General features: G+C 39.0%; 3 protein-coding genes, 1 long non-coding RNA gene and 1 pseudogene across 4 annotated transcripts; 4 read left to right on the plus strand and 1 right to left on the minus strand.

The window, feature by feature from the left end:
• The first annotated feature begins 35 nt into the window (after nt 1-35).
• Nucleotides 36-699, plus strand: LOC130496252 (meiosis-specific protein ASY3-like; annotated as a pseudogene).
• Nucleotides 700-2,137: 1,438 nt separating this feature from the next.
• LOC108812720 (uncharacterized) lies at nt 2,138-3,136 on the plus strand. The gene is made up of 2 exons (XR_001943495.2): nt 2,138-2,273; nt 2,780-3,136. It is a non-coding gene; the product is annotated as an uncharacterized LOC108812720 (long non-coding RNA).
• Nucleotides 3,137-5,306: 2,170 nt separating this feature from the next.
• LOC108812715 (meiosis-specific protein ASY3-like) lies at nt 5,307-7,241 on the plus strand. The gene is made up of 6 exons (XM_018585051.2): nt 5,307-5,508; nt 5,587-5,787; nt 5,869-6,014; nt 6,110-6,235; nt 6,317-6,438; nt 6,560-7,241. Exons 1-6 carry the CDS (start codon nt 5,452-5,454, stop codon nt 7,063-7,065), a joined length of 1,158 nt encoding a protein of 385 aa, XP_018440553.1. The 5' UTR covers nt 5,307-5,451; the 3' UTR covers nt 7,066-7,241.
• A 1,090-nt stretch (nt 7,242-8,331) lies between these two features.
• Nucleotides 8,332-9,679, minus strand: LOC108812716 (uncharacterized). Its single transcript, XM_018585052.2, has one exon. It carries the CDS (start codon nt 9,567-9,569, stop codon nt 8,427-8,429), a length of 1,143 nt encoding a protein of 380 aa, XP_018440554.1. The 5' UTR covers nt 9,570-9,679; the 3' UTR covers nt 8,332-8,426.
• A 516-nt stretch (nt 9,680-10,195) lies between these two features.
• Nucleotides 10,196-11,647, plus strand: LOC130496251 (metal tolerance protein 1-like). Its single transcript, XM_056988183.1, has one exon. It carries the CDS (start codon nt 10,381-10,383, stop codon nt 11,476-11,478), a length of 1,098 nt encoding a protein of 365 aa, XP_056844163.1. The 5' UTR covers nt 10,196-10,380; the 3' UTR covers nt 11,479-11,647.
• The last annotated feature ends 466 nt before the right edge of the window (nt 11,648-12,113 follow it).

Genomic DNA, 12,113 nt, shown 5'->3' on the forward strand with positions numbered 1-12,113 from the left:
GAGCTGATCAGTGGCAGGAACGGTAAAAAAAAAATATGGATTAGAGTCCAGAGAGGATTCAAGAACCTCCATCTGTGGTCTTTCCGCCAAGGGTTGCGTCACAGAGAGAAGACAAGGATAAAAAAACGAAAGTACTCATGTTTTGAGATCCAAGCTGTGGGAAATATTGGGGAACTCTGAGACCCCAGAGCCAGAGGTGGTGGTTAAGACAAGCTCCAAGTTGAATCAAGACAAAGACTTCAAACGATGAAACTGATTCTGAAAGCCCTGAAGTTGCAACCAGAAGGCCGGTAACTAGATCTTTGTTGCAGAGGAGGGTAGGAGCCAAAGGTACTCAGAAGAGAACCAAAACTGGTGCCAAACTTAGGTGGTGGCAAAGGCACATAAGAAGTGAACAAATGTATTCACCTTTGAAGAAGGTTGGCGCGGTAAAAATGGCACCGCTGTTATCCCGAGGAAACAAAAAGGTAGGAAGAAGAATACTCTTGTCAAATGCCGTAAGGTTCAGTCTCGTGAAAAGGAAGAAGCTGATGGGATTCTGAAGGAGACGAGCAAGAGTAAAACTCCAACACGTTCCTGTTAATCTTTTACCAACCGCTTGTGTTACACAAAGATCGCAGTGTGTTACACACGAGTTCGGAATAAGAAATAACATAGACGCTTTAGGCTTATTCAACAAATTACGAATTTTGTATACTTGTCTGGAAATACTTTGTATTTATTGAGATTCTGTAATAATGTTTACAACAAATGATTGATTTTTATATAGAGATCGAATCAATACAATAGAAGAGACACACCTCTTCATGAAGAGTTACAACTCTTTGTGTAATAACTAACAAATAACTAACTTATGTAAATGTATTATGGAGAGATTAGATTATATAGTTTAACAGTTCCGAGAGTACCAGAACTGGCAAAAGGTCTTAATTATCAGACAAAAAAAGGAAGTTTCCTTGAGTTTAATCAACACACCAGAGCCCAAAAACAGAAACCAGATATGTTAGCACAAGGGAAGAAGATTTTCAGCCATCACCAGGGGCTGAAACAGGAGCTACGCCAGAGTTGTTCCGTGGACTATTTAAAAATGGCGGTGAACAGGAAAGGCCAGAGTGAACTTCCAGAGTCCAACGTTAGGATATAAAGCACCAATCTCAACGTTCGGATGGGAAAGTTCTCAACGTTCTCCTGAAGCATCTCCTTTGTATCCTAGGAATATTAGTCCCGCTTTTGATGAGACTGAAGCAACAATATTCAGCTTCTTCGGTACTAAGATAACCTCCCAAGGGGTAAAAGGCCAAGCCTCAGATAAGAGATTGCCGGTAACATTCCTGAACTCAACCTGGGCTTTATTTCACTTTATGCATGTTTGATTTTACATGTGTTTCCTTATTTTCTTTCAGGAGTTCTTGGAGAAGAAAGGAGATTACTCTTTCGGCAGAGAAGATGAAGATTTAGTCCTGTCAGATCCGTCGTCTGATGAGAAAGATTCAGATGGATCAATAGAAGACTCACCCGCGTTGTCTTAGAGTGTTGAGTTGTCTTCCAAATTATACAGAAGCGAATTATACATACTATAAGAAAGATTATGCGATAATATTTGTTGCATTTAAACTTTTTATGATATAATAGTTAAATAAACAGTAGATGAAAGTTTTAAGCAAAAAAGAAAGTAAAAACAATAGAACAAAGGAGTGTAGCTTTCTCAGGGAAAAGGAGTGCAAAGGGAAGAGTGAGTACGGAGAGAAGCAAACAATTACCATCATTGTTTAGTAAAGCTTGGAGACAATACGGATTTTGTTTAATAAATCTTTTCAAAAAAGTATCACCACCAACCATGGTTCAAAATGTTTGGTGAATATTACTGAAACTAGTGAGTAGCGATCCGTTACGTGACATGCATGTGAACGCTCATCGCCATATGTACAGTATATGGAACGGATCTTCTTAGAAACTGTTCACGTCTCCGTTTGAAAAATATCTGAGAGGGCGATTAAGCAGACGAAGACACGTGTTTTCGTCTCAGTCGTACGATAATGGGTAGAACAATGTAATTAAGAAGAAATAGTAGGGTCAAAAGCGTCAACTTGTTTGAGCCGTAAACACGCGGATTCAACTAAAGACGGTTAAGCATTTGCGAAAATCAAAAAGTTTCAATCTGCCCGCCTCTCCTCTCCTCTCCTCGCTTCTCTCTCTCACACTCAGAGCAGACTCAAACTTCCATTTAATTTTCCGGCGATCAAGGAGTTAGGGATCTCGCAATTCAATTCGAAGTAAGCACTTCTTCCTTGTTAATACCGTCGCTTGATTTTCGTTTTCGATTCGTTGCGTGTTTCTCTCGGATCTGCGATTTATGTCAACTTCCATAGATATCGTCTCGGTTTCTGGATCCGAGACCTGGTATGATAGTGTGGTCCTGCAAAATCATGAATGTGTGTAGTCGCAATGATTAGGATTTGGTAATCTCGTCTCTAACGATGTTTAGCTTCCAATATGTATTCATTGGTTCGAATTTGTCTTCTGTAATCTGCGTCTATTTCAGAGCTTCGATCGATCCTTTTGGGAATAATCTGGAAACGGAGTTACTCCTCATCTGATAATTTTTCAATTAGGTTATACGAAGTTCGTTGTGTTGTTTTCTCTGTCTGGGTTGTGAAATGTGAAATTTGACATTCTCATCGATTCTCATCGCCGGTGTTGTGATGCTTTAGCAATATGCCTAAGATACCATCCAGGATTAAATTGTCATATGTTCATGTTGTTCGCTGCTAATTTTCAGGGAAAGATGAGTGAATACAGAAGCTTCGGCAGTAACTATCACCCATCAAGTCAATCTCGAAAGATGTCTATTGGAGTTATGGCCGACTCACAACCCAAGAGAAACCCCCCTTGTCCAGATAAGGTTGTTGGAGATGCTATTGGTAGAGCTGAAGAGTTGAAAGCAACCACAGTAGCCGATTTTCATGATAAGATCAAGATGAAAATACTATAGTTTTCGGTTATCTATGTTAGTGACAATAGTCTTGCTTCTCCTTTAGCTGCTAAGCAACTTAAAGCAATATCAATTAGCAGTGTAAAGCAAGCACACATCACTACTACACTGGCTTAATGCACAATAGATTAATATTTTCACGAAGGCTCTCAAATTATGACTGCAAAAGCCCAATTCTTTGATAAGGAAGGACTAAAGCCCATTATGGTTTCCAATGGCTGACCAATTTGAAGACTTGTAAGACACGTAAGGGAGAGATAAGTAGTTTCATTTAGACATCCACAGGCCTGGACTATTAGGGGTAAACCGTATAGAGATATCCATTGCTTATAATGAGGAAATATACGAGGAAAAACATCGTTGGAACTTCTACAAAGAATCGAAACATGAGATATTATCTTCATCTTCTTTATGACTTATCTCACTTATGTTTCCGTAAATGATTCTGTATTTTGGGCCTGAGATTCCTTGTTTCTTGAATCTTATGGTTACCATTAATGGCTGCCAAACAAAGATCACAAAAGCGTCGAATATCTTGAGAACAATAGGGAGCAAGACAACTCCCAAAATAGGATCAACTCAAGCGGGATTGTGATCTCCATTGAAAGAACAAGCATTGTTTTGGGTTATGTATATATTTTTTTTGTTTAGTGTGCTAAAAGGCTTATACATGACATACATATATAAATTCTACACTTTGAATTTGTAAAACAATGTGAAGAGTGAATCAGTGACTTCTATCGTGGACATGCCAAGTAAGCACAAACGTCTTTTCATTTCCATTTTTGAAAAAGTAATTAGTTAAATAAAGTAAACTTACATACATGTTGTTCAAAATGCGTCTACGGCATAGACTGTTACTTAGTAATATTAGAAATTTTTTAAAAGAGACGTGGAGTCTTCTATTTGTGTGTTACTTTGCATTGCTTCATATTTTAAAAGTAGTTAGAAAAATTTTCTACTCTAAAAGAATTTGGTTCAGTTCAATTCTTGAAGTATCATGTTTTGTTGGCTAAACATGATATCATGTTAACTTTAGAAACAAAAGTCATCGTTTTTGAAGAAAGAATCTTCACAATAATTTCAAACGCATTGGATAATGTTAATGTACTATCACTTGACTCCTCTGTTTTCGGTGTTTCGTAACTCTTAAATAAAGAATATTAATAAAAAAGTAGTCCACTAAAAAACCCATCAAGCCAATGTTCTCGGAGCTGTTTAATTTCATTACCACTGGGAAAAAATTCTATTGGGGAAATTAGAAAAGTTTAGAAGCCCTAATTTGGTATCTACTGATCAGACCCAGCCGAACGTACGTTATAGGAAGGTCAGTTTTTCACTTATTTATTTTTGTTATTATATATGCATTCGAACCCGCACGATTTAAATAATAGAATACATTGTTGTATGTTAAAGCGTGTTTTATGAATGCTTAATACTAAAATATAAAAATTTCTCTGACTTTTTCGTTGGTTCATACATATATGGGTTTAATGATCACTTTTGACCGGGACCAGTAGCAGAAAACGTGTGATATTTTTGAGATAGAGAAACTAGACGTTTTGTCTCATTAAACTTAATGCTCTGATAGGTAAGCAACGTACTATTGTCTTCTTTTCGCATTGTTTTTTTTCTTAAAAAAATGGTCACGCCTCTTTCTTACTTGTCACAAGCCGTAAGCCAAAAAAGGAAAGTTTCAGACGGCGGGGTGACAAGGGCTAGAAGACGCGTATCTCGGCAAAGTGGAGATGCCAAGAGAAAGATAGGAGTTTAATACTATGTAAAAAAGATTCTGATTTTAAATCCAAAATTGACGACTGGCACGCGCCGTTTAGTGTGCGCGTTGTGTACGACCCTATAAAGAAAATAAAAACGGATCTTGTCACGTGAGGATAAAACCACAACGGGTGTTGTCACACTCTAAATGCATTTTGCATTGTTTAAACAAAAATTCGAATCCCAAAGATTATTTACGTGGGTCCCTTATGTCGGGGACAGAAAATAACAAAAATTGCTTTATGGTTTCCTCTCTCGGCCTACACACTCTCTCTCTCAGTGGTCCCCACTATGATTAATAATTGGATAACTAATGTTTAGTAGTACTTAATTAGTACTATAACAAGGATTAGTAATTGGATAACTAATGTTTAGTAGTATTAATTAGTACTAAAAGAAGGAGTGAAAAGAAAGTTTTATTATTTATTTATCATTTGATCCGAGGAAACAATGATCATGTTTGCTTGGAGATCAAATGATTGTAGCCTTATAAATTATATTATATAGTTTTGGATTTAGACACAAACCAAAAGAAAAAAAAAACTTGTCAAAAAGGGGTGTAATCTCAACGTTCAATATTCAGCTTCTTCGGTACTAAGATAACCTCCCAAGGGATAAAAGGCCAAGCCTCAGATAAGAGATTGCCGGTAACCTTCCTGAACTCATCCTCACCGAGAGCAGAGATGATGCGATTTCTCAACCGTACCGGAACTGGTTGGTGGTCGTCTTTGAGGCTGCAGGTTAACTCTCTCTCTCTCTCTCTCTCTCTCTCTCTCTCTGGTATACTTACCCCCCCTGATTGATTTGGCGATGAACAGAAAAGGACGAGTGAAGTTCTCAAGGAAAAGTTCTCAACGTTCGGATGGGAAAGTTCTCAACGTTCTCCTGAAGCATCTCCTTTGTATCCTAGGAATATTAGTCCCGCTTTTGATGAGACTGAAGCAACAATATTCAGCTTCTTCGGTACTAAGATAACCTCCCAAGGGGTAAAAGGCCAAGCCTCAGATAAGAGATTGCCGGTAACATTCCTGAACTCAACCTGGGCTTTATTTCACTTTATGCATGTTTGATTTTACATGTGTTTCCTTATTTTCTTTCAGGAGTTCTTGGAGAAGAAAGGAGATTACTCTTTCGGCAGAGAAGATGAAGATTTAGTCCTGTCAGATCCGTCGTCTGATGAGAAAGATTCAGATGGATCAATAGAAGACTCACCCGCATTGGGCCACTACAACAGTAGTATGGGAAGGTCTCTTGTTGGCACATCATATATATATTTACGTTTCTATCCTCATATTTTCTTTCCTTGTGTCCCTTAGTGTGATTACTCTTGCCATGTCTCAGGGCTGTTGCATTGTTTCCTGTGGCGCTTCAAAACTTTGAGAAAAAGCTCAAATCTGCAGCTAAAAACAAGTCCGAGGAGACACATTTGGAGTTGGGGAATGTCAAGTCTCACATCATAACAGAACCGTATGTTTCTTTAAATTGATTCAGCAATATTGCTCTCCTTTTTTTCAGTCAATTATATTTGTTTAAACTACGACGCTACAGGGAAAAGACGAGCAACGAGAAGATTATGCGAATGATCCACGAGAAGTTTGAGGATGATGATGTCGGGAACCATCTTGCAGACTTCAAGAGTGCTATTGGAGGGCTTGAAGCAAACCAGCAAAGTAAGTTCCCTTAATGTTTCTTGTTTTTCACAATAACAAATCCTAACATGTGTCTTGCGTAAACACGATAACAAGTCTTTGTCTAAACTCACTTGAGGCTAATATATCTCTTTGTTGACAGGAACCTCACACCAAAAGCTCAGCGCTCATTTTGAAGGAGGCATCCACACAAAGCTCAACAACTCTGTCAGCAAGATCTGCAAGAGAACCTTTTCTTCATCACCTCCTTACAAACCAGTGAAACCTGAGATCCCCACACACATCAAACCTGAGGATTTCTCTGATGTCCATGGTTTCGTCATGAAGTTGCAGCAATACCATTCTGACTACAATATAACTAACATGAATAATGAGTTGAAAGAGAAGGCATATCAGCTGAAGCTGCAGGAGGAATATAGTGCCAAGGCACAAGCGGCACGTGACAGAAACGATACAGCGGGTGCTGAAGAGTATGAGAGGCTAGCATCTGAAGCTGGAGAAAAAGCTGAGGAACACGCTGGTAGAGCGAAGAGGATGGCTGACTATGAAATTTACTGGCGTGGGAAGAAAGCTGAATATCTGAAGAAAAAGAAAGAGGAGGAGGAGAAAAATAAGAAGGGGAAGAAGAATAAGAAGAAGAATCAGTAGTTGCTCTGCGTCCTGATATGATTTGCTTTGGTCCCTATTTCATGCCTTCGCTAGTCAGCTTTCGTTTGCTTTCTCTTGTTTCATGCATGTGCTTTTTTTTTTTAAGAGACTCCTCTGTTCTTGCTTTTAAAACCAATGTTCAATAGGATTGACTAAGTGGGCTCAATCATTTTCAATGCGAAACACATATCAAATATTTAATATTTAGCAGCTATAATTGTGAAACTAACTCCACGTTCCAAAATGTTCTAAAATAAACTAAAGTTTCCCTCTTGCTTCAAGACAAACTATAATCAAAATTCAACAACTCACGTACAGCATTATATGATTTTAAGGGATAGCTTAAAGAATTATCTATCCAGGTGATCTTTTCATAGTGTGTTTTAACTTTCATTATTATTGCTTGTCACCTTTCTCTTGCTTCATCTGCAACCCTCTTTTGATTTCCAACGAGCCCTCTTGTTCTGAAACCATATAGCCACTTGCCTAGGATGCAAGCCAAGCTCTCTGGCTAACTGAACCTTCTTCCTTGGCTCAAGCTTTGTCTCTGACTCGAACATCATCTCAAGTGATTTGATCTGCTCCTCACTAAACCTTCTCTGACTGTTCTTGTTGTGATTGCTCTTCTTCATGGTCATGAAAGGGATCTACTGACATTCTCGCCAGAGTATATTCCTCTCCTTCTGTCATCTAACCTGAGAGAGGATTTATAATTTATGATGTATTTTATATATATATATATATATATATATATTTTTTTTTTTTTTTTTTTTTTTTGAATCTCTGTTTTTGAGATGCTGGCTCTCTAATATATGTGGTGTTGAGGCTCAGATTATTACGTTCATTTTTTTAATGATAGCATTAACTTTTTCGAATTTTTGTTGTATATAATTAAATATAAATTACTTTAGGTTGCTTTATTGCAAGTTTAAGGAAGCAACAAAACAGAGAATCGCACCTGCAAATTATAAACCAAATTAGAAAAAGTTTAAAACAAATGTATTGTTAAAATTTCATATAGTAATTACATGTATGCGAATTTACCATGACGTACATCAATTAGCAAACAATTTTAGTAACCCGTGGTACCTAAAAGCTACAATTATATATAAAGTTATTTAGTTTAGATGTCGTTTAGTGTGTTTGTAGTTGGACACTAACAAGGAGTTCTACATATAACAGTTTCTTGATTTTCTTTCTCTCAATAGAGTCCAACATGGAAGTCTCAAGTCACCATATGTATATATGGCTCCTTAATTAGTTCAAAAGTAATATATGTCTCAGAGAGTAGTATAGGAGAAATTTCTCCAAAGAGAATTAATACATATAACAATCTCACAGAGATAATGAAAGCTACAAAACTAGTTTTCGATATCTTGAGGTGGAATCTGATAAGGGACACGATGTGGACCACTTACACTATAGAATTGGAAGGGGATGTTATCAAGACACACAACTCCCATATCATCATAATCATAGATGTAAATTTTGTTAGCGTACATGCCATGGCCAGGAAAGGAAGAAGCAGTGACACAGAAAGGTTCAGACATTGAGAGGAACATGTTGAGATCTCCCATGTCTTGAGTGTAGACAGCGTTTCCTTCCTCGTCTAGCTTGAGCACCAATAAAAATTCTGTTTTCAGTATGGAAACACCGTCCTCGTTCTTGGCTGTCTTCTTGTACTGCTTAACCAAGAAAGTCTCACCGGTGGGTCTTGACTCAACCAAGTGCTCGCTCGTGAAGCACGAATCCATAAGCTGACGTGTAGCCATGCGAAGATGCTTAGGAAGGTTTTGGAACACTACTTTGTGCAGCTTGGGGTCGTCGCTGGGATTGCAAGGGTCCCATGACCCAATGAGGTGACCTCCAGCTCCGGGAATGCGAAACATGTTGTCTTTCTCGGAATACATGACACGAGAGGAGAAGAAGCAAGGGTTTTCGATCTTAATGTTGGTCCACTCCGGTGGTTTACTCTGACCACCAGCTGGTTTGCAAAAGCTGAGCTGAGGCCCTAAGAACTTGACAGCCACGACACAGTCCTCATCATCCTCTGGACGAGATGATGACATTGACACGTTGGTGATGATATTGGTTTGGCAATGAGGAAGAGTCACAAGAGGAGGCAGAGGGATACGTTTCGGATTTGCATCCGATGCCACAGGGTTAAAATCATCTTGTAGACGCAGGATTCCATCCTCCTTGAGAGTAGCTACCCACCCATGAGATGCCCCTATCGTTAGGGTTTTTTCATCATCATATTCTTTAAACACCAACTCCAAAGGTATCATCTTGTCCAGTTCAGTCACGGGAGGTTCATGATTAGCATAGGCAACTCCGAGTCTTCCTAGACCGCCGTGTTCATTAGCACTTACGCCCATGATGGAACAAGGAGGGGTTTGCCGCAAGGAATTAGTTGAGAAGGCGTTAGAGAGAAGAAGAGAAACAGAGGAGGAGGATCTTCTCACTCCAAGGCGGAGACTACGGCTGATGAGAAACAAAGACATGAGTGCGCTGCTGCTGTTAAACAAAAAGCCAAGAGAGATCTGAGAGAACTAATGATCTTCCATCTTCTCCTCCTAATACATCTCCGTTATTAATACAGAGAAATAGCCTTGCCCACCAAGTTTTTTTTTTTAATCCTGATATTATTCACTATTTATTTTTTTTGATACAGAAAAAGAGCCTTGCGCACCAAGATTTTGGTAGGATATCCACTATTTATTTTTATGGGCCGGGATTGATACCGAAAAATAGCTTTGCCCGCCTCCTGATTTTATTAATACCAAAACAGCTTAATAAATACGTTTCATTTTTACTGTTCCAAATTAAATTATAACTAGGTGATTTTTAGCACGGGACAAAGCAAACTCAGTTTGCAGCCAAGGGGCAAGAGTATAAAGCTATGCAAGCCCAAGCTGAAACTATTAGTTCTACTAACTTCAGTCTTTTGTATGTGTATACGGTGTTACAAAGAGAACGAGTTAGCAAATGAGAGAACTAATGATCTTCCATCTTCTCCTCCTAATACATCTCCATTAATACAGAGAAATAGCCTTGCCCACCAAGTTTTTTTTTTTGTTAAGTCTGATATTATTCACTATTTATTTTTTTTGATACAGAAAAAGAGCGACTTATTGAGCTTCTCACGCATTGTGATTCCTCTATCTTACTACAAAGGTAACTAATTTTGTGGTTTTAATAGTACTGTTGTTATTGTCTCATTCTCACTTGGCCTTTCTTAAAAAAAAACTTTTCAGATGGAGCCTTCAAGCCCCCAACAATGCTTCTGGTGATGCAGAGGAACGCAATGCTTCCATGAGGAAGCTCTGTATCGCCGTTGTGTTGTGTCTTTTGTTCATGACCGTTGAAGTCTTTGGTGGGATCAAAGCCAATGGCTTGGCTATACTGACCGATGCAGCACATCTTCTCTCTGATGTTGCTGCCTTTGCCATCTCCCTGTGGGCTGCTGGCTGGGAAGCCACTCCGAGGCAGACTTATGGGTTTTTCAGGATTGAGATTCTCGGAGCTCTTGTCTCTATCCAGCTCATTTGGTTGCTTACAGGGATTCTTGTCTATGAAGCCATCCTCAGGCTTCTTACTGAGACCAGTGAGGTTAATGGGTTTCTTATGTTCCTTGTCGCTGCGTTTGGGCTGTTGGTGAATATCATAATGGCTGTTCTGCTCGGACATGATCATGGTCACGGTCATGGACACAGCCATGGTCATGACCATCACAGTCACGGTGGGGTGACTGTTACCACCCATCACCACCACCATCATGATCAGAGTCATGGTGAGGACAAGCATCATCACGCTCATGGCCATGGGGATGTTACTGAGCAGTTGCTGGACAAATCAGAGAAGAGAAAGAGGAACATCAACGTCCAGGGAGCTTACCTCCACGTCCTTGGTGACTCCATACAGAGCGTTGGTGTTATGATTGGAGGAGGTATCATTTGGTACAAGCCGGAATGGAAGATAGTCGATCTGATCTGCACTCTTGTCTTCTCGGTTATTGTCTTGGGGACAACCATCAACATGATTAGAAGCATTCTTGAAGTGTTGATGGAGAGCACACCGAGAGAGATTGACGCTACGAAGCTGGAAAAGGGTTTGCTGGAAATGGAAGAAGTGGTGGCTGTTCATGAGCTTCACATTTGGGCTATCACAGTGGGGAAAGTGCTGCTTGCTTGCCATGTCAACATCACACCAGAAGCAGATGCAGATATGGTGCTCAACAAGGTCATTGATTACATCAGGAGAGAGTATAATATCAGTCATGTCACTATACAAATCGAACGCTTAAAGCATATGCAAAAATGCAAACAACATCTCAAGAGTCTTTTTGTATTCAGTATTCTCTATATTAATAACAATAAAGTTTCTATCTTTTTTTTTTTTCCTCTGCTTTAGGTATTAGTTTTGTCTCTTTATAAAGTGTTGAAAGGACACAACTTGCTTTAGAACAAGAGATGTCAACTCAACTTTTCTGCCGTTTAGTTAGATTCATCATCTTCCTAGTAGTTCACAGGAGGGGACTTGTGAAATGTGTGATAGAAGCAGGATCTGATTGACTTTTTAGAGTTTTTAATGAAATGTCACAAGTGGGGGCCATGTTTGTCCTAAGAGTCGGTAACAAGAACTCGTAAGTTACATCAGCAAGTACACGCAGAGAGATGAAATCTCAAAACACCTAACTAGTTGTTGATAAGGCTTCTATATGTAAAGGTTGGGTCTTTTTTAACTTGCTTAGACCGTTCTGGTTCTTATTAGTATGAACGAGATCTACAGAATGCAGACAGATTGATAATCTTGTGTTTTGGATCTGAGGATCTCGTCGAGCAAAAAAAGAGACTAGTTTTGTCTGTGTTAGACTTAACACGTGAGGTAAACAGAGGCCACAACTGAGACTAGAACATGGATAAGGTTTCTTCATGTGAGCTGCTATCTACGTTCTTGTTTGTCCTCAAAAGAAGATGATTTGATCCATAACAAACTACTATAAGTTATCTGGAAACGTGTAGATATTGCAGTTAACTATGCATAGT

Source organism: Raphanus sativus, chromosome 6, assembly GCF_000801105.2.
Source record: "Raphanus sativus cultivar WK10039 chromosome 6, ASM80110v3, whole genome shotgun sequence".
Classification (NCBI taxonomy): Eukaryota; Viridiplantae; Streptophyta; class Magnoliopsida; order Brassicales; family Brassicaceae; genus Raphanus; species Raphanus sativus.

Coding starts and splice junctions, on each gene's coding strand:
- LOC108812716 (XM_018585052.2), bottom strand. CDS start 9,569: ATGTCTTTGTTTCTCATCAGCCGTAGTCTCCGCCTTGGAGTGAGAAGA.
- LOC130496251 (XM_056988183.1), top strand. CDS start 10,381: ATGAGGAAGCTCTGTATCGCCGTTGTGTTGTGTCTTTTGTTCATGACC.
- LOC108812715 (XM_018585051.2), top strand. CDS start 5,452: ATGATGCGATTTCTCAACCGTACCGGAACTGGTTGGTGGTCGTCTTTG. Junction 5,788..5,868: donor CCTCAGATAAGAGATTGCCG/GTAACATTCCTG, acceptor ATTTTCTTTCAG/GAGTTCTTGGAGAAGAAAGG. Junction 6,015..6,109: donor TACAACAGTAGTATGGGAAG/GTCTCTTGTTGG, acceptor GCCATGTCTCAG/GGCTGTTGCATTGTTTCCTG.